The sequence below is a fragment of the Pristis pectinata genome, chromosome 17 (assembly GCF_009764475.1).
Source record: "Pristis pectinata isolate sPriPec2 chromosome 17, sPriPec2.1.pri, whole genome shotgun sequence".
NCBI classification, from domain to species: domain Eukaryota; kingdom Metazoa; phylum Chordata; class Chondrichthyes; order Rhinopristiformes; family Pristidae; genus Pristis; species Pristis pectinata.
The window spans coordinates 15603901-15628375 of NC_067421.1; the positions used below are offsets into that span (position 1 = coordinate 15603901).

General features: G+C 40.5%; 1 protein-coding gene across 1 annotated transcript in view; it reads right to left on the reverse strand.

The window, feature by feature from the left end:
* srrm4 (serine/arginine repetitive matrix 4) overlaps positions 1 to 24475 on the reverse strand; it is a 258911-nt gene that overhangs the window by 21017 nt on the left and 213419 nt on the right. The window contains exons 4-8 of the mRNA XM_052032503.1: positions 21899 to 21970; positions 18602 to 18637; positions 18449 to 18499; positions 12446 to 12538; positions 7428 to 7605 (exon numbers count right to left, since the gene is read on the reverse strand). Of these exons, the coding sequence (XP_051888463.1) occupies positions 7428 to 7605; positions 12446 to 12538; positions 18449 to 18499; positions 18602 to 18637; positions 21899 to 21970 (430 nt within the window). The remainder of the gene's footprint in view (positions 1 to 7427; positions 7606 to 12445; positions 12539 to 18448; positions 18500 to 18601; positions 18638 to 21898; positions 21971 to 24475) is intronic.

A 24475-nucleotide genomic window follows, 5' to 3' on the forward strand; every position in this document is an offset into this window, starting at 1 on the left:
GCTAAATCAAACACCACTGTGCTTTTGATTAAGTTCTTTTGTGTACTGTACATAAACACTTTAGGTCCTTGTTCTTTTCACTATTTCACAGAATACAGGTATTAACACTATGTATATCTCTTTGCTCCTGCCTTCTACTCTATACAGAGGACCCAGCTCTCAGAATAAACTAATCCATTTAATGGGATTTTGCCAATGATTGTCTACCCTCTCAAGGTGAGGCTTTCTACTCAATCACAGGAAATAGAGAACTGGAGATTATGGGACTGAAAACTCTGCCAGTTGATTATTTTATTAAATATAAACAGTAGTACAAAAGATGTCAAGTTATCAAAAGAAGACATTTCACTCTGATGGATGGAGAAGATAGAGGAGAGCTTTAGACCTTACAGCTTATGTTTTATTTGACTGAGAGAAACGTACAATTGAAATATGACCTTGCCTGAGCAGGTCTTGGTCACTACCTTACAAATTCAGATGACTGCTAATATTCTGTAAAACAAAATCAAAAAGCTGACAACATTCTGAGTGATAATAGTAGCGAATGATATTCCAATGGGACAGTGACAATGGGTTCTAAGAACCCATTGAGGTATCTTACTAAGAATGAACAAGTTTTCTACTCCATTCACTTTTACAACCAGCTGTGCTTAGATCCAATATTTCAAATGCTGCAGCAACAAGAGAAATTCACTTAAATTAGACTTGCATTAAATACAGAAGTGAAGGAATGGAAAGAAATAAAATTACACTGCTGGTTTCAGTTAGGATTATCATTGCATAGACTCATAAGTAGTTAACCATTGGTTTTACATGATAATGTTAGATTAACCTCCAGAATAGTGATCTATATTTAATGAGCTGTGCAAAGTGATCAATGGAAGGACAATTCCATAAAAGCACCTCTATCATTGTGGCATGAAAACTTCAGTGGAAAGTATTTGAGCACAGAATTGGGATTATTTCGCGCACCCCCCCCAACCCCCCCATGTCTCTACTGCTACCACATCCACATCAGAACCATCTGATCACAATCAGCTCCTCTGTCAACATAAAACCGATTGCCATTGTGGCTAAAGTCAGCTCACTCATCACTGGTTGGGATGTGAACGGTTTCACTGAATTAACCAGCTGAATAATAGGGAAATTGGCAGCTTTATGATCTCTGACACTAGATTTTCAGCATTCCTTCCTCTTCATGAACGTCTTATGGTCAGATCCTTTAAGGTCAGGGGAACATACTTGGATAAAGCTGAATCCACATAATCTCACACAAAAATGACACAATGCTGAATTTCAGTATCAGTTACATAACTTCACAGAAAGATATGTTTGCCAAATACTTTTTCACAATGAGGCTGTCCCATTAAGAATGAGAAACAGAAAATGCTGGAAACACCCAGGAGGTTAGTCAGCATCTGTGAAAAGAGAAGCAGAGGTAACGCTTCAGGTCCAAGACCTTTAGCCAAAGGGACAAAATCATTGGCAATCTGGACAATGGATCTTGGACCTGAAATGTTAACAGTTTTTCTCTTTCTACAGATGCTGCCTGATGACATTAGGAATGAGATTGCCCCATTTCCTTCCATGGTGAAGGTTTCAGGAGACTTTATTACAGGCACCATCAATGCTGCTCATTAATCTCCCAGCAGAAGGCACATAATCCCCTGTCATAACATAACATCAATTCATTATCACAACATACTTTTTACAAGTTTCAACCATCTGGCATGTCTTTCACTGATTCAATCCAATTTTACTTTGAGTAGTCTAAATCTCCTTTATATTGTGTCATTTGTAACCCTCTAGGGCTGAGCTGTACTGAGGATAAAAGTAGGCTATTTCTGAAACTAATGATTTTTTCACATCTTCTGAATATATTTTGTTACCTTCCATTATGGCAGATAGTAACAAGGCTTTATAAAATTTAAGGACAAAGTAAATTCGAAGTTAAGCTGGAGGCTTGGGCACTTCTTTTAATGGCTGATAAACTGGTGCATGAATTTCTGGATTCATATAAATGGGTGATTTCTGACTAGGTGCTCTGTGAAATAAAAAGAAGTCAGAGGCAGAGGTTTTGAATGTAATTAGGATGTTATGAAGATACACATATAGAGCCATTGTTTAACTATTCCAAAATTGGTTCTTGAATGCTCATTTAACTGTACTCCATTCAATATTATCTAACATATTCTAGTTGGGATTGTCCATTCTGTGTCAATATTTCTCATGGAGTTAAAAGTCCCCTAAACCTCTGTGTTTCTTTGCTAATGAAGTGGAAGGAAGCACCATTTTGAATGCAGTTGTACACATAAACGTATAAATTAGGAGTAAGAGTAGCCCACTCAGCCCCTCAAGTCTGAGCCACTATTTAATAAGATCATGGCTGATCCAATTGTAACCCAGCTGCACATTGCTGTTAATTTTCACCCCCTTGCTTATCAAATATCCATCTATTTCTGCCTTGAAAATATTCAAAGACACAACCTTCATTGGCCTTTGAGGAAGAGAGTTCCAAAGACCAGCAATGTTCTGAAAGAATTAAAAAATCATCTCATCTCTGTCTTAAATGGACAATCCTTTATCTTTAAATTCTCCCACAAGAGGGTATGTTCTCTCTGCATCCACATTGTCAGGACCACTCAGGATTTTATATCTTTCAATGAAGTCCCCTCTCACTGTTTAAAACTCCAGCTGATCTAAGTCCAGACTGTTCAACCTATCTTTATAAGGCAACCCATTCCAGGTATTAGTGCAGTAAACCTTCTCAGAACTGCTTCCAATGCATTAACATCCTTTCTTAAATAAGAACAATATTGTACATCATACTCCAGATCATGGTCTCACCAATGCCCTATGTAAACAAAGCACAACCTCCCTACTTTTGTATTCAATTCCCCCAAAAATAAAGAATAACACTTAGTTAGCTTTCCGAATTACTTGCTGTACCTGCATCCACTTCAGGAAGGGGAAAGAGGGCAAACATGCGCCAATCTACATTGGGAGATTGACAGTGGACAGAGTCAGCAGCTTTAAATTCCTGGACATTAACATATGGAGTGATCTGTCCTGGGCCTAGCACATAGATGCGATCACAAGGAAGATGCGCGAGCATCTTTACTTTCTTAGGAGGTTGAGGAAGTTCGGCTTGTCGCCAAACACTCTCACAAACTTCTACAGATGTACTGTTGAAAGTATCCTGACTGGTTGCACCATGGTCTGGTACGGCAATTCGAATACGTAGGAATGTAGGAAGCTGCAGAGAGTAGTGGACTCAGCCCAATACATCACGGGCACATCCCTCCTCACCATCAGTAGTACGTACAAGAGGCACTGCCTCAAGAAGGCAAAGATCCCCACTATCTGGGCCATGCCATTTTCTCACAGCTACCATCGGGCAGGAGGTACAGAAGCCTGAAGTCCCACACTACCAGGTTCAAGAACAATCACTTCCCTTCAACCATTCAGTTCTTGAACCAACCAGCACAACCCTAGTCACTACAGTTTACCAACACTATGGCTACTTTAATCACTTTGCATTAAAATCGACTTGGTTTATTTTTGTTCTAACTGTGTTCTTGTAATTGTGTTCTTTCTTGTAAAAGTTGCGTATGCCTTATGTTTAATTTGTTTTTCTTGTGAATGTTGCTTACAGTATCTGATGCGATGCGCCTGTGATGCTGCTGCAAGTAAGTTTTTCATTGCACCTGTGCACACATGTACTTGTGCATATGACGATAAACTTGACTTTGACTTTAACCTTTTATGAATCATGAACTAGGACACCCAGATCCCTCCAGCTCTATTTAGACAATATGCTTCAGTTTTTATTTTTCCTGCCAAAATGAACAATTTCACATTCTTCTCCATTGCACTCCATTTGCCAGATCCTTGCTCACTCATTTAACCCATTTATATTCCTTTGTTGTTTCCTTATGCCATCTTCACAGCTTATGTTCCTACTTATCTTTGCATCATTAGCAAATTCAGCAACTACAGCTTTGTTTTCCCTGCCCAAGTCATTTATATACATTGTAAAAGGTTGAGAGCCTGCCACCGATCCCAGTGGCACACCACTTGCCAACCCGAGAAACACTCATCAATACCAAGTGCAAAATATAAATTGCTGGAGGAACTCAGTGAGTCAGTCACTCATCTATTCTTGGTCTGTTGCCTGTTAGACAGCCAATCTCCTAGCCAAGTTGTTACCTCCTACACCATGCGTTTTCTCACTTGTCTTTAGTTCATTACATTAAACATAGAACAAAGAACATGAAACAGTACGGCACAGGAACAGGCCCTTTGGCCCATGATGTTGTGCTGAAATAATTAAGCTAATGATGCCTGATTAAACGAATCCCCTCTGCCTGGACATGGTTCATATCCCTCCATTCCCTGCGTATTCATGTTCCCATCTAAGGGCCTCTTAAATGCCTCTATCGTTTCTACTTCCACCACTACTCCTGGCAGTACATTCCAGGCACCCATCAGTCTGTGTGAAAAACTTGACCCGGACATCTGCTTGGAACCTCCCCCCTTCCCTTAAATGCACGCCCTCTCGTATTAGACATTTCGATCCTGGGAGAAAGGTAACAGGCTGTCTACTTCATGTCTGTCTCTCATACGTTTATAAACTATTCGGTTCCCCCCTCAGCCTCTGCCACTCCAGAGAAACAACTTTCTTTGCAATGTTGAATTTTGCTAACAAACAAAATCAGCGATAGCACAAGACTATGTAATGTGCACATAATAGCACAGACTTCTGTTGTATACATCCTCAGTGAAGTGTAGACAGTTTTCCCTTTGCAAGTACGCCGTGGCTGTTAAAGTGCTTTTGAACATTGATGACTATAAACGACAGTCATCACCATCACCATCATACATCTACTTCTGGGAAGATTTCCAAAACAGAGATTAAAGATCTCCAGAGGTTGGTTTGGACAAATGGAAAGTTCAAGATTAGATTTGAACTTGATCTGATCATCAGGTTTCTGTGCCTCGAAGGAAATTGTCAATGTCCCTTGTCTACTCTCAGTCAAGTCTACCTGTCATAGGTCAGTCCTTAGGTTTCAGAAACACAGATATCATACAAACTGTTTTTATACCCTTCTCTGCAGTTGAATTGTTACGTTTCTCAGATTTATCCCTACTTTCAAGTGTACCATTTTAACAGAAATGATTTGGCAAACTTTCTTTTTGTCAAGAAATGAAGTGCAGAAATAAATTGTGCTAAAAAGCACCATCATGTCATTTTAACATCAGTTAGCCATGACAAAACATGACATCACTTTTCTCTCTCTCTCTCACTCTCACTCTCTCTCCTTCTAGAAAGCAAGAGGTTAACCACTATTTCCTCAAATGATCTCATTTAAAACTGCCTAGTTATCACAAACATTGTAAACAACTTGGTTACATTTTGCAGGAAATTATGGTGAATATGTAAGCTCATACAAGAAAAATACCACACAGAAAAAGTTCAACATTGTTATGTTTGAAAATTGTGCAATTGAATTGGCAAGACAGAGAACCTTACAAAAAGTATATGTCAACAGTCACAAATTTCAGGCCACAGATTTAATTATTTTCCCCAAAGAATTGCATAAAGCCAAAATATAAAAACAATTCACAGTGAGATATTAAAATTGACAGAATTGCCAGTATAATGTAGTCCATGCAGATTGACTGTGGCAGACCACAACATTATTTCAATTAAGTTCAGCTGAGAAGAGTTTGACTAACGTGTAAGTCCAGGGAATTCAGAGTGAGACCTTTAGAGGTGGCAGGGACTCAAAATAGAGGGTGAGGGGAGTTAGCAACATCTCTTACAGCCTTGCTTGACATTCTTTGATGAGTATATGGTTATCCACCAAAAGAATCAATGCTATGTCATCCTTGAGACATGTCCACTGAAGTTATATAATATAACATTGAACATGCCCCTTGTGCAGTAGGGACAAGGCTGGAATTACCAAACTCACCTTTAGTGTGGTTTCATTGAGGGTAATTGGTGTAGATCAATATATTACCAGTCACCAAACTCAAACCTGTACAATAGCCCTTTGGGCATCTAAAATCTAAAGCACTTCTAGATCCTTGACCTGGAGATGACACCTGGAAGTTTGCTCCTGAATAGTAAAATTAAACACACAATAGAAAAGCATCTGCTTGCATTGCTCTACTTCTGAAATACAGTTCCATTGACTTCCAGAGAGTTGGATTTCAGAATTGAAGCACACATCACAGATCCTATTGTATTGCATGTTCATCACCATCGATCTGAGGTTAAATTCCTTTGCCAACCATGACTGAAGAAAAATGATAAATGTTACTGTGAAATTTTACCAGAATGTAAACACACATAGTGTTCAGTCTGGTAAGATCAGGTAGCCAGGCTATAGTACTAACCCTTATAAAACAGAAAGATTAAATCCCTTTTATTTGATCAGTAATGACATGACTGCTGTGGTGAATTCACAGAGTTGAAAGGAGGTTGTCAGGCCAAGCATCCACTGGTATGTGATGATCAATAGATGGTAGCACTGTGTGTGGATGTCAGTTGGCAACAGGACTGGTAATGACTGTGAGACTTTCCATGGTTAAATCACCTGCCAAGTTGACATGTGAAAAGTGGCTTCATGTTAGCAAGATATTGAAGGGCAGTTGGTACCTATGGACAAGCTCCCATCAGGAGAGGAGGAACACGAGAACATCAGACCATACAGCCTTTGAATCAGGTGGTCAAACATCATTGGGCACGGGGCATAGTAGAAGAGTTAGGGGGGAGATGAAGACATTTCTTCAGCCAGTGGGTCTTACGGATTTGAAATTCACTGCCTGAGAGTGTGGTGAAGAGAGAAATCTCTTGATTCAACAGTACTTGCGTGCATATTCGGTAGGGCAACAGTCCTGGTGCTGGAAGGTGGGAGTAAGTTGTGTAGTTCTTTATCGACCAACAAAGATATGATGGGCCAAAAGGCCTCTTTGTGTGTTGTAGATATCCTACGATTCTATTCGATCCTACCTATCTTTCCCCTCTCACCTGGACTCACCTATCACCCGCCAGCTCGTGCTCTTCCCACCACCCTTTTACTCTGGCTTTTGCCCTCTTCCTTTCCAGTCCTGACGAAGGGTCTCGGCCCGAAACGTCCACTGTTCATTTCCCTCCACAGGTGCTGCCTGACCTACTGAATTCCTCCACCATTTTTTGTGTGCTGCTACGATTCTATGAAATTGCCACAAAGTACAGAATCTGGCCAGCTTGTATTAACCACAGTTGGTGTTAGGGTGGGAGTGAGGTAGGGATAAAATCCTGGTTGTGTGCACGACTCAGTATTTTAAAAAGACACTTCATTTTACATGGCCCAAGTAAAGGTTAATACTACACGGCTTGTTGCAGTATGATGGATAAAATTGGGCTCAACACTTACTATTTTGCCAGTTGATTTGCTGTGTCTATTCTGAGGACTTTTACATGGTGACTTGCCAGTGTGGGAGCGGCTGCTGACGGGGGCTCTCTGCCTTGTGCTGCTCTTTGAATAAGCTCCATGATTGCTGCTTCTTGACCTGCCACGCGGGCATCGTGCTGCCCCTGATCGACCTTCATTGCTGCAGAACAAGCAAACCGAGAATCAATGATAAAACACCTTCAGCATGTTTAAAAAAAGGGCATTTTCTCCCATTTTTCCTTTCTCAGTTCTTGAGGTCCATTGTGTACAGTAAACCGGGCTGCCATCTGAATCATAGCTTCAAGTGGCTCAACTTCTTATTCCCTTCCTTTTCATGTTGAAGCATTAAATGATTGCTTGGCCCCTCTCTACATGAACAGGTAGATGGTAGAAGAGTTAGAGGGGAGATGAAGACCAGAGTTGTATTGACTTCAACCACATTATCCTAAGTGCTACTTTGGATGATCACGCATGGATTCCTCTTCATCATTGTAACTGAGCAGCATTTCACAAAGATCTGTGTTTCCTCTTCTGACACCTAGCACCATAATTCACACAATGGCAAATATTTGTTCTTTCACCAGGACAGCCTGGAAAGAGTTGTAGTCACATCTCTGGAAGAGTGGCCAACTGTATCTTCATTAATAGTGCCAGAAATTGATTGATAGTTTAATAACCCAGCATTCCATGAAAGAACCAAAGACTGTAATCTGTGAGAACAGAATGAGAGGGACTGGGGGCAGGGGAGGTGGCTGTAAGGAGGAGAGAAGCATGGGTTTGAGAGGAAGTTGCTAAGGTTTAACTATGTCTTTCCTTCATTGACATTCGTATGATCTTTAGTTATTCCGGAAGGTTATAGCATTCACAATGCAGTCATAAATATTGGCCCAAAGTCAGTGGCTATTGAATTATAAAACATTACAAGACTACTTTAACTGTATGTCCAATGAACGTATTGGCATTTCCTGTCAATGTGCAGTTAACTGGTTTCAACAGCAGGATGCAGGTGGAGAAGGTTTTAAGTCCATATGTTCTGACCTGAAAAGTAACTATCCTGTGAACATGTAATTCCATTGAAACTGGCTTCCCATCTGAAGCCACAGTGATGTGATAGTAAACACAATTGTAAATTAACCCCATTGTAAGTGGAATTTTGTTTGACCACCTGGAATGTAATTCAAAATTATGTGTTTGTGGCATATTAAAATTGTATGAAACAGCTGACATAGATACAAGAGTGGGGTAGAGATCTGAAATATTGTTTGCCAAGAGAAGGGAGTGTAAAATTTAGTACTAGATTAAAAGGGAAGTGTAATTTCAGTTGTTAATGGCTAGTTGGATTTCACTATAGAAGTAAGACTTCTCAGCCCAAGGGCATTGCTGTCAGAGAAGGCCAACATGTTCAGTCACCAGAAATTGTGTCTCATAGGACTGTCCCCCCAAGATAGTTATTAATATACCCGGGGTTCAGCTTGTGATATGAAGGTGGAGAGAGAAAGGGAAGATAGCGTCAGCTGTTACATTGTTATTGTAATCTCTCAATCTCAAGTAACAATATTTCACCACATAATAAAGAATTCTGGTCTTTGTTATTTATTAAAATCCATAGTCATGATGTCTGCATAGCTGGTGGTATCTGAACTATCAGCCCATTGTAAATGTAGGTAGACATGGGGAGGCAGCTGATCTACCGAGTATCCCACATGTTAATGTTTTGTACTGTGTTGCACAACCTGCTGTGCACCAGGGGATATGGTATGCAGTCATTAGTGCACCAAGACCTTCATATGGTGACACAGATGATAGAGGGGATGGCAAGGATATGGCTGTCCAATATCAGGATGCATTCAGACTTCTTCATTGGTAGTTTACTGAAGGGTGAACCACAACTGAAGCATACTTCCTCCATTACCAGTCAAATCCAACATCTTTCCCTTGCATATACTGTATCCACCCAAAAATCAAGATCGATTTTCATATCAACAAACAATGCAGACTCACCAGCTTTTACTGGAATATATTCCTGCACATAAAGATTAAAAAAGGTTATCGTTATGCTGCTTTGCACTCATACCTATAAGTCTAGCTTACCCAGTCATATGTTCCACGATGTGGCTTCCCCAGGGGCTGAAGATTGGGAGACGGGAGGTGGTTGTGGCTCACCCAAGGGCTTTTGAGTTGGTGATGCATGGCAGTCCTTAGACCTTGGGTCTGTGAGGCACCAGCTGCAGATGCAATAACTAAGCAGGTGGTGGAGGATTTTGGCCCCATTGGACTTTTGGATCCAGGGCAGGTATTGGGTCCAGGACATCCCAATACTTCAGACATGCTGCGATAGGAGCAACAGTTTCAGGCTACATCCCTGTTGGTATACTGGGGCTGTTTGACAACCAGATGTAGGTGATCTATGACCTGACTGAGGCTCCTGTGCATTCACTCTCTGAGTCTCATTCAAGGCTGGGGAAAATGAAGGGCCCAGAATTGGCAGCTCCCCACTATGTATGTCTCTGAGCAATGACCCTTGCAGTAAAGCCAAGGCAAAAGTTGGCCACATGTAAAAAGAATCCCTCCTATATTCAGGGATTCTTATTCTTTATACTGCATCATGTTTCAGTATGGTATCAAGGAACACTAGCAAAAGTTTTCGCCAACCTTAAAAACCCTAATCTAGAATTTGAAGGAAGAAAATGTGTTCATTAACTGCAATAATTGTGAAACTTTCACTTGTTCCTATATTTAGATTGAGTGTGCTTCAGATAATAAAAACATTCTGTCCTAGAACAACTTTCCAATTCCAAACTGGCTGTCACCTTTAAATGTTAACGATTAGTATCCATTGATGCCAGAATTCGGGCTCAAAAACAAACGGGAACCAATTTGTGTCCAAGGCACAATTGCAGCTTCATTGCTACACAGCCATTAATCTTTAATTATCCAACAGTCCCTACAGTGGACTGTGTTCTCCAGTTACAGCTCACTGCCTATCTCCAATAATGTAATAATGACAACCATCAGCAGACTTATGGCCCCACCAAACCCTCATTCTATAAATAACTATCTCTGATAAATAGTATACATCTCTCCCACTTTTCATAAGAAACCACGTATTCAATGACAGCACAAGTTCAGAGTGGAAGTAACACATAACTGTCCTTCAACAAAATCCAGCAGCAGATTTTAATCCACTGTATATTATAGCAGAATTAAAATTAAACTAAACACGATGGCATGATTTATTTGACGGTTGCTGCTTCACCATTCCTGTGAGCTGAGGATTTAGGAGGGAGCTCAGTGAGAAGACACCATAATATTCCTCTGTAATCTTGTTCCCTGATTGCTATTAACTTACCCAAGTCATCTTTCATCATTAGCCTGAGAGCATCAATAGGTAAATTGATCACAGTAGCAGGGTCTGATCCTGGACCTTTACTTTGCCAGTATCTAACCCATGGGCCATTGGATAGCAATTAAGAAAGATTCCTTCATGATCCCTGAAAGCTCCAAAGCATTTTGCTACAAAATGTTTTTGAGGCATAGACAAGGCTCAAAAGTTATGTCAGAAGTATGGCAGCTAATTTGAATATTGTCTAATTTCCACAAGGAGCAAGGACAGAAAGTGCAAATAATCTCTATTTTTAGTGAAGTTGATTGAGGAATAAATATGTGGCCATGGCAGTTTTACGAATTTTGCTAGCACCAGGAAATCTTCTGTGAAGACAGACTATGTCTCAGCTAATGTCTCACCTGAAGGATGACATCTCTGACAGTACAGCACTCTCTAGTCACCACACTGACGATCAATCTGGATTATGTGCTCAGTCGCACGAGAGAGAAGTGAATTTACGATCACTTGATCCAGGTGAGATGCTACCACTGAGTAAAGCATGCCTTTACTCTCTTTTTCCTTACTGGAGGTGCTGAAGTCAGCTGTAATATCCTTACTGTCACTGGCTGAGATTGGTTAAATCATCACCAATAGGAGACTGAATTAATGGCATTGAGGCAGCTTCTGTCAACCTGCTTAACTCAAAAGTAAATGTCCTTTTACAGGACTTTTCGCAGACCGCTAGGAACAGGACAGCCCCCATCCGAAATGCCTAACCCCTACCAACAGGCACCACCCCCTACCCTCCTCATATAATCTTCCCTTCAGACACACACACTCCTGGGACCCAGGATTGGATAGCCAAGATTAATCAATCTTTGGGCCCACTGTCAACTAAGCCACACCATGGCTCAGGACTCTGACTCCCCACTAAAGTCTCCAGCATCAGCTCTAAGCTCTCTCGCTGCCCCCTCTGGGATGCTCTTTGCCTGACAGGAAGCCAAGGGTAATCAGGCTCTCTTCCAGCATGGGAAGGAGTCCTCACTGTTTTGGTGAAAGCTCACAGCTTGTAATAAACCAGGGCCTCTAAGTTTTATATTCTTATTTCCTTATGCCATAGAAGGAGGCCTTTCAGCCCATCGAGTCCACATCAGCTCACAGAGCAATCCCATCCCCACACTAACTTTCCTTATAACCTATTGTCCACACATTCCCATCAGTTTCCTGTCTGAATCTCTGCTTCTTGACCCCCTCACACAGCCTGTCCAGTAGCTATAGCAGCCTAGAGTTTCTGAAGTGCTTTAAGTATTGTAATAAAAGCCTTTTAGAGGTGGTGACAGGTGGTGAAAAGGATTTAATGTGATTTTCTAACAGTGATTTGATTCAAGCACTGGAGACCTGAGTAAGGATCGGTGGTAGTATTAGATTATATTGTGGTGCTTATTAATGATATTAATGGTGCCTTACAGCCTGCACACTGAGATAAAAATCTGCATTTTGCATAGTTCAGTGAGCTTTTAGTGTCTTTAACCATCATTTGAAGATGAAGTTACTGTGGACTGACTGGCTTGGATTGGGGGTGGGGCTGGGGGTGTCAGTGATAATCAGCTGCTGGTCACAGTAATGATATGCAAGGTGATGTATCTGGGTGTATGAGAAAAGAGACGAGATTTACCTGCTGGAGCAGCTGGAAGACCTGGAGGCTGAGCTCTGAGAATTGGAACGTCTGCATCTGTGGCCTTTGTGAGAAGGTGATGCAGCACGAGACCTTGATGGGAAGACAAAAGTCAGTGCCTCACAATGTTGGAATCATACAAATCATTTCATTATACATACACTTCAATCAGTATCTCCATCGGTAGTATCTACAGGAGATGCTGCCTCAAGAAGGCAACATCTATCATCAAAGACCCCCACTATCCGGGCCATGCCATCTTCTTGCAGCTACCATCAGGCAGGAGGTACAGAAGCCTGAAGTCCCACACCACCAGGTTCAAGATCAGCTACTTCCCTTCAACCATTCGGTTCTTGAACCAACTGGGACAACCCTAATCACTACCTCAGTATAGCAACACAATGACCACTTTGACCACTTTGCACTACAATGGACTTTTTTTGTTCTAATTGTGTACTTTCTTGGAAAAATTGTGCGTAATTTATGTTTAAATTATGTTTTTCTTGTGAATGTTGTGTAGCTGATGCTATGTGCCAATGATGCTGCTGCAAATAAGTTTATACTTGCATATAAGTAAGGTTATACCTGTGCATACATGGACTTGTGAATATGACAATAAACTTGACTTTGACTTTGAGTCCAATTAACTGAGCAATTTTGGAGCGATATTTATACTCATTGGAGACTGATTGTTTTGACTCACTCCCCAGTGCAAGATACAACTCCATTTTCAGCATTACTTTTGAGTGTAAACCCAGTAAGTCTGGCGTGCACACTATTAGATGACTGTAGGCTTCAAAGCTGGCCCTGATTCTACCCCTCATACATTCGCTGCAGCCAAACTTCCCAGCAATCGGGACAGAGCGTATGGAAGTGATTCCCTTCAGAGGCTACATTTGGTATCTGCAGCACTCCCGGTAGGTTCTTGGTTGAGTCTAGTTAACCTGGCCCAGATCAGGAGCCACGTTAAAGCTGGTACCATACCACAGAAATAGCCTGGATGGGGGCTCCCAAGTCCTTTATTTCGAAAACAGGCAACCTTAATTGAACAGTTTGAATCCTCGTTCTAGAGGTGAGAAGATAATAAGTAAACACAATGCACCCAAATGATCATTAATCACAACACAACTTGAGCTATTTCACAGGAAATCTTAACTATGCCAGTTTCAATGTCACCAGTAACAATTTTGACAGCATGGTTATATCAGTCCAATGGCATTCAATTTATGTCAAGAATTTTCTTGGTATGAACCAAAAATTTAATTAGAAATTAGGACTGAAATTTTGCAGTTGTGGAATGGAGGACGAAAAAAAAATCAATCCAAAGAGATAAAAATTTTGCAAGGTCTACAAAGTAAGTTTTACCGCCGAAGTGATTATATTTGTGCTAACTTATGTATTGGACAAGAACATAAGAAATAGGAGCAGTAGGTCATTCAGCCCTTTGCACCTGCTCCGCCATTCTTTTAGATCATGGCTGATCTACCTCGGTGACCTTCTCCAGCACTATCCCCACACCCTATCATTCCCTTAGTGTCTAGAAATGTCACAGCATCGTGCAGCACAGAAGCAGGGCCTTCAGTCCACCATGCCCATGGCGACTATCAAACACCCATCTATTTTAATCCCATTTATCAACACTTGTTCTATGCCTTGGCAATTCAAGCGCTCATCTAAACACTTCTTAAGTGGAATATCTACCAATATCACTCCCTCAACTATCCTGTGGGTAAAAACTTCTTCCTTGGATCTCCTATAAACCTTCTATTCCTTACACTAGGCTTACACGCTCTAGTTTTAGTCAGCTCTGCTATGCACCTCTTCCTACTATCTACCCTATCTGTAATTTTGTATACTTCTATCAGGTCTCTCCTCAGCCTTTTCTGATCCAAGGAAAATAAACACAGCTTATCCAGTCTCTCTTCATAACTGAAATACTCCTTCCCAGGTGACATCCTGGTAAACCTCCTGGGCATCCTCTCCAGTGCAATCATGGCCTTCCAATTATGTGGCGGCCAGCTATTGATCGATCTTTGTTTTGAGTGACTGAGTCTCTACAGCCCTCTGGGATAAAGATTAAAATACATTTGGGCCTTAATATGAAGACTTCTTTGTTTACTTCTTTAGAATGATTTAAAATGTAAACATAACTTAAGGGGCTTTAAAGCATACGTAAGATAGAGGTGACTAATTCAATCAAAATAAAACTACCACAGCACAATTAAGACAATGGTAAAATATAATAGATGGATTTAGAAGGGACAACAGTTACTTGCTCAGAAGTTAAACTCCGGCCAATTGTGCTTGTGTTATACAGGCACAACAATACTGACAATGGAATGAATTGCAGAAACAAAGTACCAATTGCTGACAATATTTTATAGGGCTTTTAGGGCTGAATTTTCAGGTAACTTTGTGGGAATGTTAACCTTCCAATATTACCAGCAGGAATTAGGCTCATACATAACACTGGATCATCCCAGAAATACACTCTTCCACCCTGTGCTACTTCGAACTACTTCCCCCCTCCGATTTTCCTATGGTGAATGGCCATTCAAGGCAACCGTCACCATTTTCTGGGAAGAGTTAACATTGTCCTTTTGGTTGGAAATAGGCAAGAAGCAGGGAAAAGGGCAAAATAGGAGCATATTGTAGGTGTAAAGTTTTTAAAGTCTGATACATTTGGGTCCAAGGCACAGTATCACACCATACATCATAACATTGCAACTGTGTTGCTTCTTATTGTTTGATCCATATCAGAGGAGGTGAGGCACCTTGTCGTCATTGAGGACATGGAAAATTTTATTCCCATGTATCACAGGTGCTGAGCAGAGATTGACAGGAAATATACAGAGGACAATGATTTGTGAAACATGACAGGCTATTTCACCTTGTCCAGAACAGCAGACTCAGAGGACGTGGCCTGTGTTTGAAGGGTGGTAATTCAAAACTAGCCTGCGGAAGCAATATTTCAAGGCAGAAGAGCTCATTTTATAAAAAGAGGCTCCCTTGTGAAACAACAGAAGCAGTTAGTATTGATTCATTCAGATGCAGATCTCTTTCAGAAAATGAAAGACTTTTAAGATAGAGTATATGAAACATGACATGTGGTAAAATGTTTGTGGGGAGAAAATGACCTTGGATTCTGATTCTCTAAGTTCTCCAGGCCCTGGGGTTTTCCTTACATCGTGACTGGTTATGTTGTAGACTAATTAATGACGATTGCTCACTGTGATCAGTCGACCTGTCCATTATAGCTGTGTCACGTGGCTATCAGGGCAATAGAATGTGAACCAAATGGAATATTGGCTCTTACTTGCCTAACAATTTCTTTCTTCCTCTATAATGTCTAATTAGGCACCCAGCACATCATAAATGGTTACTGCTAGTGTGTGACCACCCTACTTGCAAAATGCTTCCTGTCTGTATTTTGTGGTCTTTGCTTCTTCACTTGTAACCTCCAGAAGCTTCAGCCAAGGAAATCATACATGTACGTGAGCCTTGAAATGTGCAAGTGTGTTACTGCATCAAAGGTCCAGGATTTGCAATGACTGTATACATGAATCCTTGAACATCTCTGGCCCATGGCCCAGATGCATGCCCTATGCCTAGTGCTACCCCGGTGCCGATATCTCTGTGCAGCATAATTCCAAGACCATTATCTATTGTTACTCAGAGGATAAAATTCTAAAATTTAAACATAAATCAATTCATTCCAAAGAATTCTGCAAATTTACACTTGGTTGATAAATGTTCATTGTAAATCTTGGGATGTTGTCAAATGCAGCAAATCCAGCATCAGTAATCAAATATTTCTGCCACATGTTTTGGCTGCAAACTCTTCTGCCATCAAAATGTGTTTCTCGCTTTAGGCAATCCTGCACACATGTATTTTTGCCCCAAAATACACGAAAAAGAATAATGACCATTACATTACTGGTCCACTCTATAACTTGATTTCACAAGCCACAGACAGTTCCACAAATAAAAGTTTGATGATGGGATATTAGGTACTTGAATGCAGGATGTGGGAAAATAGTTATTCACACTCCAGATCATACTGGCCCCATTAAAAGTCTAGAAAAAGTGAATTTGCCTTCTTGAGTGGGGCAATGATCTTAACATTATAGCTGGACAAGTTAGAACTGACATCAGGTAACATTCCTCAATACAAAGTGAAGACCTGAAAAGCTGTCGAGGTTGGGTTATTGAAAAATTCGTTGCTGAGACTGATAGATTTTTGTTAGGTGTGACAATTAAGGCTTAATGAGCAAAGATGATAGATGGAGTTAAGACATCGAGCAATTGAATTTGGAGGACAAGAGTGAGAGTTTGAACAACTTCTTTCTGGTTCTATCTTCTTATGGAGATGCCTCTGAGGAGCACAAGTTAAGCTTGAGAACATGGCATTGGGACCCATTGCACACTTCTCCTTGAACGCTGCAATCTTGTCCTGCAACAGAGGTGGAACACCTACTCTGAAACTTAAACAGCCTTCCATCAGTTCTGATATGAGTGTTTGTCACACATTCAAATCTGACCTGAAGTCGATTAAGACGTGGTAAGTGGATGCACAAGATCCCTACTGGATTTCAACTACGAGTGGGAAATATGAAGCTGACATTTGAAAGGCCGGAGAACATTAATATTCTGATATCTGGAGAGAGTTAAATAGCAGTGGGAAAAATGAAAAATAAAATGTAATCTTGGCATTTGGATAATCTGCACAAATTGCTCAAATGTCAATTTAATGATTTACATCATAATTTGAGTCTCTTCTTTATGTTAATATCTACAGCTATCAATTTTGGTGCATTGTGCTGAATGATATGTTGCTGAACTTATACAGTAACTGATCAACTGGTAACTGCTGAAGTATTCTGTGCAATTTAGAAATGATTGTGTGGAATATTAGCATACAAAGGCTTTGTGCATCTGAATAATGCTGCTTTGGCCACTGATATAATGGAGGCATTAGCCGTAAACTGAACAACACACAGTTCTGTGGTCAAGCTGCATTTTCATTATAATAATAAGGCACAATTTCTCACTGTAGGTTTCTTCTGCTGTTAGATGACAATGGTATTAGTCTGCATTGTTTTCTACAATCAACTTTAGCAAAGCCAAACTTGTGAAAGCGTAATGAGTATGATAAATAACATTGACAATCTCTCCTGGGAATACATAAGAGGTATTATTGTTTGTGTGATTTAACAGTGGTTTTGCCTCATTCACTATATAGGGCAGTCAATCGTCATGGAAATTAAATACTGTTTCGCTTATTGATCACTTATCAGCTTAGTTCAGCTTGGATCAGTTCACAGCATTCTTGCTCCTAATTTGAAAGTTGGAAGTGTGAGCCCCACCCAAGAAATTCAGCAATCTTGACTGAGACTCCAGTGATGTACCGAAGGATCGTTGCAGTGTCAAAGGTGCCATACAATGAGACTAGTTCAGGTGGATATGAAAGGTCTCTGGTTCCATTTGAAGAAAGGTTTCCCGTCATGCTGGACTACCTACTTCACTCACCTAATCCCACTACAGGCTGTGGAACATTCAGAGCATACAAAATTCATGTCATATCTGCATATGCAACAGTTGTGAGTGAACTTCAAAGTCAATGAGCTTAATCGTCCACCCCTGGAGAGGCGTTTTTTTCATTATCCAAGCTTAATGTACATCAACATTAATTTCTGAAAGACTCTATCCTGTTCCATTGCACAATATTTCAATTCCTTCCCTCAACTTATCTAAGCAAATTGACACAAGCCTAACCAGTAGGCAGTCACAACACAGTAAAAATAATTCACTGTTCAGAGAGTTCAATTCAGGGAGAATTATGAAGACATTCTGGCATTTAATGGAAGATGCTACAGAAGAATAAATTGTATCACTTTAGCTGGAGTCTGCTTTTGATATTCTGCTGCAGACAATAGTGTGAATAACATACAGGTAAAGCACAGCTCATAGACCACTGAAGGATCACCGAAGGATGTCATTTACCTTCTCCGATGCCTTTTCTCTTCTTTTCTTTTCCTCTTTGGACTTTTGGAGCTGCAGAAAAGAACAGGTTGTTTTATATATTGTTTGACAATCAGTAGGTAGGCATGAAAACATGACAAGCCAGCAGTTATTAACATTAAAATCATCTCCTACCTGTGCCGTCGTTTCTTTGTGGAGGCTGCTTCTGACCTGCGGATGACACAAGTTCGATAAACAATGTGGGACAAGACCGGCACTTTGCATTTGTACATATTAAGTTTCCAATTTCTCCTCTTGAGATACATGTAAATGGGGCAATTATATCCAATTAGCAGCAATATTAATGAAAGGGGACCACTCAGTGGATTAGGCATAAAAATTTTCTTTGATTTAAAATTAATTAAAAGAGGAGCTTAAATAAAGATGAGTGTTTTGAGGGATGTTAAAATGGAACATTATTGTACTGCCATAGCAAATCAAAAAGTTCCGGCAAAATCTGATGGTACTTAACTCTAATTGGGTTCCTTATTATTTCCTGATGCCTTTTTATTTGTGAATGTTCTTCATATGAGTAAAAGATTCTGATATCTAATGTGAGGAATAATGGATCTGAGAAACATAACATTGTCTGTGATCTATTCCTAAAGGTTAAGCCTCACAAGCAAGTCCCAGGCTAATTCCCTGGTGTAATTCGGTAGTTTCTCCTGAGATTTTGAATATATTTTTGAGAAAGGTTTATACAGATAAAAGAGCCCATTCAGCCTCATTATAGCTTCTAGCCGCTTCTTGACAAACACAAGAGTTATTTTCTGCTTGTGGAACAATTTCAATTACCTCACTCTTTCTGAATAATCGCGTCTTTTTATTTCCTGCCATCGCTCTCAGGATGTCTTTTCATCAGTTTGCACCTAAGGTTGCAGTAATGGGGTAACTTAACTAAAGTGGTCTTTTTTGGCCAGGGTTAAATTTTTGCATTTCCTTTTGATGACTTTTGCCTGTTCATCCCTTGTTGACACATTCAATATAGTCAGGTCAGCGAGTCACATTCTGCCTCTGAAATTCACTCCATTGACTTCAATAGATTGAACTTCGGAGGCAGAGTATCACAAATTGATGTTACCATTTTCCTCTTGACTCGTAATGAAATTCTGGGTGTATATATCCGGAAATATCCCCTATAGATTTCTTAGCATTTTTAGCTCCCAAATTTCACTAGTAATATTTGGAAGCAATTTTGCAATCTGTAACAGACGTGGATGAGGGTCTTCACTGCCAGGTGACATTCAAAGTGCTCTGTGTCTTCCCAAAAACTTAAGAACAAATACATTTTAATTTTATTTTAATGATGTGCACGATTTGATATTTGATTGATAATTCTGTTTTACCATTCCAAACAAAAAAAAACTTTTTTTCAGTGGTATGCCTCTGACATTGGCTGCATTAGTATTTTCTGGTAACTTCAACCAGGGCAGATGCTGAATGGAAAGCAGGGCTCAGTCCCTTATTAAATGTTGGAAACACTCAGCAGGTCAGGCAGTGTCTGTGTACCCCTTATCATTCCTTGGTTTAAGGTGGTGTAGAGTCTAGCAATGGGGCCACAGTCACTGCTTAGCCCAAAAATGGTACATATCCCAAGAAAACCAATGGGCAATGGCAGAAATTGGGCAAAATATATAAAACAGTTGCTCAAACAGAAACTTGCATGTAGGGACAGTGATGCAAAATGGAAATTGATACTGGCTCAAGATGGAAATTTGCTTCAAAGCATAATGACGGTGAATTTCTGCTTTGGCCGGGTGCTTCAATCTAGGTGTCAACTACACTCAAAGTGAGGCTAGCTTTATCTGCATCGGTTTTACAATTCAGGTTTCTGCTCAAACTTATTTCCATAATCACAAATGCAAACTCCTCCATGACCTGCATAATCAAAAAATCATTTTAAAAATAGATTGTGCTTTAAAATATTTCTTGATATAATTAACAGCGGTACCTGGTACAGTTTGATCAATACAGTTGAAAATAGGTATAACACAGAAAGTACAGAATCTTAATCACTGCACCTCATTTACCACATGTGAGTGACCCAATTTTAAATCAGTTAAAATTAACTTAAAACGACTTTGCAGAATAAATTACTGGTTACATTGGTGTTTACGCCACAGTTTTTAAATTATTAATGTTAATACATAACCTTTTGAAAAGTGCCCAATCATGTACTTGCATCTACAGATTCACTTTAGTTTTGAGAGCTCTTTGACACCTGTCATCCGAAATAGATGCAATTAGTGCAGACTTGATTGAATTAATTTGATCTGGGCACTTGGCCAATGTTGTTAGCGAGGACAGCCTCAGGGCCAAAGCTTTTTTGAACTTGCTTCAAAGTTGGTTGAATTTTGATTTGCACTGGGCCTAACTTGGGCCTGGAATTTATGACCTTTTATGCTGCTTTGTCTCATTTCAGGTGAACTGTGCTGCAAACTGTCACAGTCAAACTGCATGGAAACAGGCCCTTTGACCAATCAAGTCTGCACTGACCATCAAGCATCCTTTAACACCAATCCTATGTTAACCCAATTTTACTCTCTCCACATTCCCATCAACTTCCCCCTGATTTTACCACTCACCTAATACCTACCAACTTGCATGCACTTGGAAGGAAACAAGAAAACCTGAAAGACTCCCACGTAGTCACGAGAAAAACATGCAAACTCCAAACACCATGGAGCTGTGAGGCAGCAGCTCAAGTAGCTGTGCCTCCCCTAGTAATGCAACCTCAGGGAAGCATGTCCACAGTACACTGTAGTTCAGTACACAGCGGTAACTGGTACAGTTTGATCAATACAGTTGAAAATAGGTTTAACACAGTAGGTACAGAATCTTAATCAGAGCACCTCATCTACCACATGAGTGAAAGATTTCTCATTCAGGACAATTCTTTTGTTCCCATCATTTAATTATTTGAATGCAACCCGGCAGATGTTAAACAGAAATGTGTAAGGGGGGGCACGGTAAAAAGGGCAGCACAGTAGTGTAGCATTTAGTGCACTGCAATTACAGTGTCAGTGACCTGGGTTCAATTCCAGCTGCTGTCTGTAAGGAGTTTGTACGTTCTCCCCGTGACTGTGTGGGTTTCCTCTGAATGCTCCGGTTTCCTCCCATGTTCCAAAGATGTACAGGTTAGGAGCTGTGGGCATGCTATGTTGGCGCTGGAAGCATGGCGACACTTGTGGTCTGCTCCCAGAACACTCTACACAAAAGATGAATTTCACTGTGTGTTTTGATGTACACGTGACTAATAAAGAAATCTTACCTTAAAAAAGAAGCTGCAGTAACACAGACATGAGAGGTGCAGGGAATTAATGGGCCACACCAGACCTTGGAATCAAAAGCATTGTGGCAACCAACCATTTTGAGACTAACATCCAACAGTGAGCTCATTAATGTCCTGTTTAAGTATTTGTTCTTTTTTACCTGTTTCTTTTGTGCTTCTTGGAACTTTTCTTTTTCTTTTTTCTCACAGGGGCAGGACTGTAAGAAGGGGACCTGAAACACAACAGGAGAAATAACAGCATTAACACAGGGAACATATGATACAAGCTCTGTAGGACAAGTATGAAAGAAGACGAAAATTGCTTTGTTCAGAATAATGCTCCCTTCCTTTGTACAGAGTCTTCACTGTTGCATTAATCCACCTGTTGATGTAGGGGAGGTCAACCAAATTAAAGGCATTCCAAAATGTCTCAAAATCCATGCTACTAAATTTCAATGACAGATCAATCCTTCTGCCAATGATACAAATTTAAGCACATTCCAAATTCTCCATTTCTTGACACCTTATTAACTTCTGACTTTCAGCTGTCTTTAACCAACATGACTTGGAAAATTTCTACTTTAGCTGAATACGTGACTTACAAAGCACTTTTGCCTTGATAACAACAAAGGCCTGGGGTTAAGGAGGAACTATCAGCAGAAGAATGTCAGTCTTCAGTTACAGGAGGAAATGTAAATGACTGGTCTGCCTCAATGATTCAATGGCCACAACAAATATTGGAGGCCTTCTGTTTACTAACTTAATAGTTGTTTTATGTATTTTACAGTTGCTACACTAATCTGTGGATCTCCAAATTGTCCACTTTATGTACTCTTCACCCGAACTTCAAAGCCAGAAACAAGTGTGTTTTCTTCTCCTCCAGTACACTCCCTGCCAAGATGTTAAAGTCACTAACCTCTACATTTCATCAGTCTTCCATTCTGTCTAAACTCTGTGGACTTTTGACATTTACATCCAATCTTGTCTAAGCATCAGTCCTTGACCTTCACTTTTTTCAGTCCTTGTATCTTGGCTTATATCTTAAATTTGTTTCCCCTTTAAAAACAAAATTTGCTGAGATTCATCAGAATTTCTTTTGCTGCACCCTATTGACACTCAAAGATAAACCATTCCTGGACCACTCTCACTTCTAACTGGCTGCCGCAGGAGACAGAACTGCATTAGGTGTTGCCAAGGGAATGGGGGAAGGGTGACATCTGCTCAGTCTTTCCACATTCAAAATGTCTGGGCTCAAAGGTTAAACTTTCAACAATGGATCTTGTTCACTGAATATAGTCAACAGGATTGTAGGGTTAGTGGTTCTGTCACAACTGGTGAAAGTGTATGTACTCTTCAAATATTCATAAGGAAATAATCTCTTTCTACAGCTATGGGAGTGTTTGAGTTTCAGTCAAGAAGTCTCCAGCGTCTATTGGGCTGAATCATATGAAGAGTGAGGGAGATCACACTGGCCCAACTATCTGGGCTCATCCAGTGAAGAACACTTCCCATCTCACCCATCTCTGTTATTGATGCAAGGTGAAATGAAGGGCAGCCAATTCAGGACAAATCCTCAAAAATTCCTCTCTGACTCCCTGAGGCAATCACAGTCCCAACAGACCAGGTTCCACATGTTGCCTCAAGACTATAAGGGCCAGAAACATGTCGTAAGCAGGTTAGGAGTCCAAAATCTAAAAATTAATATGAAAAGGGAGGAATTTTTACTTTAGGCATTAAGGAACCTTAATAGTGGGAAAGATAAAGTCATTTTAACCCCTGCACAATTTTGGTACAGGGCTTGATGCTTGCATGTCCACCCAGAGATCATTAAGGGGACGATTAGTACTTAGTTGCCCACTAACACTAATCACGGAGGCTGCAAGTGGCCATCATTCAGACTAACACCCATTGCTCATATCCATCAGCTGACTGGGAGAAGATAAGTTACACAAAGGATTCTGACTGCTCCTTAAAGTTTTGCCAGCTTTTGTTGTTCACTGGAACTGTGAAGAGAGTTTTTGAAATACATTGAGAAATGTTTAGGACCCCTTGTCAAGACTTCACCAACACTTGAGCAATATTTATTCCACAGATTCTCTGATGGAAAGTAAACATTGAGTTTCTCTTCATCACTGGACACTTTGTAGAAGTCACTGGGAGAAAGGGATTGTTTCGACACCATAGAGTCATAGAATCATAGAGAGGTACAGCACAAAAACGGGCCCTTTAGCCTACCACATCCATAATATCCTTTTTTCCCAGCTACACTGAGCAGTATCCAACTAGGCCCCACCTTGTTGCCAGGTGGAATGGGAGAAAAACATGAGGCTTTCTGTACACTCTGTGATTTTATCAAACAATTCAAACAAATTTGTTCAGCAAAGTCTTACCTTCATGAATCTTTAGTGAATGTACTTGGTATATTTGGCCTGGATTTTGCTGATAAATGCAGTGGTTCTGAGGAGCCACTGACATTCACCCGTTTAAGTGCCAGGAAGTTTGCGACATTCAGAAACACTTAAAACCCTGGTAGCTCTCATAAAGTGGTAAAGTTACAGTGGGGTTTTGCCAGCTATCAAATCTTTAACGGAGCTTCGGCTTTGGGGCTCCTTCTGTGTGCTGCTGGAGGCTATGCTGCTGGAATCTGGGATGCATTAAGCCAGCTGGCTAGGCCTCTGCATCCAGTGAGTCTAGTGCATGGTGACTGTAGGCAGTGATTGCGGGAAGCAATGCAAAGC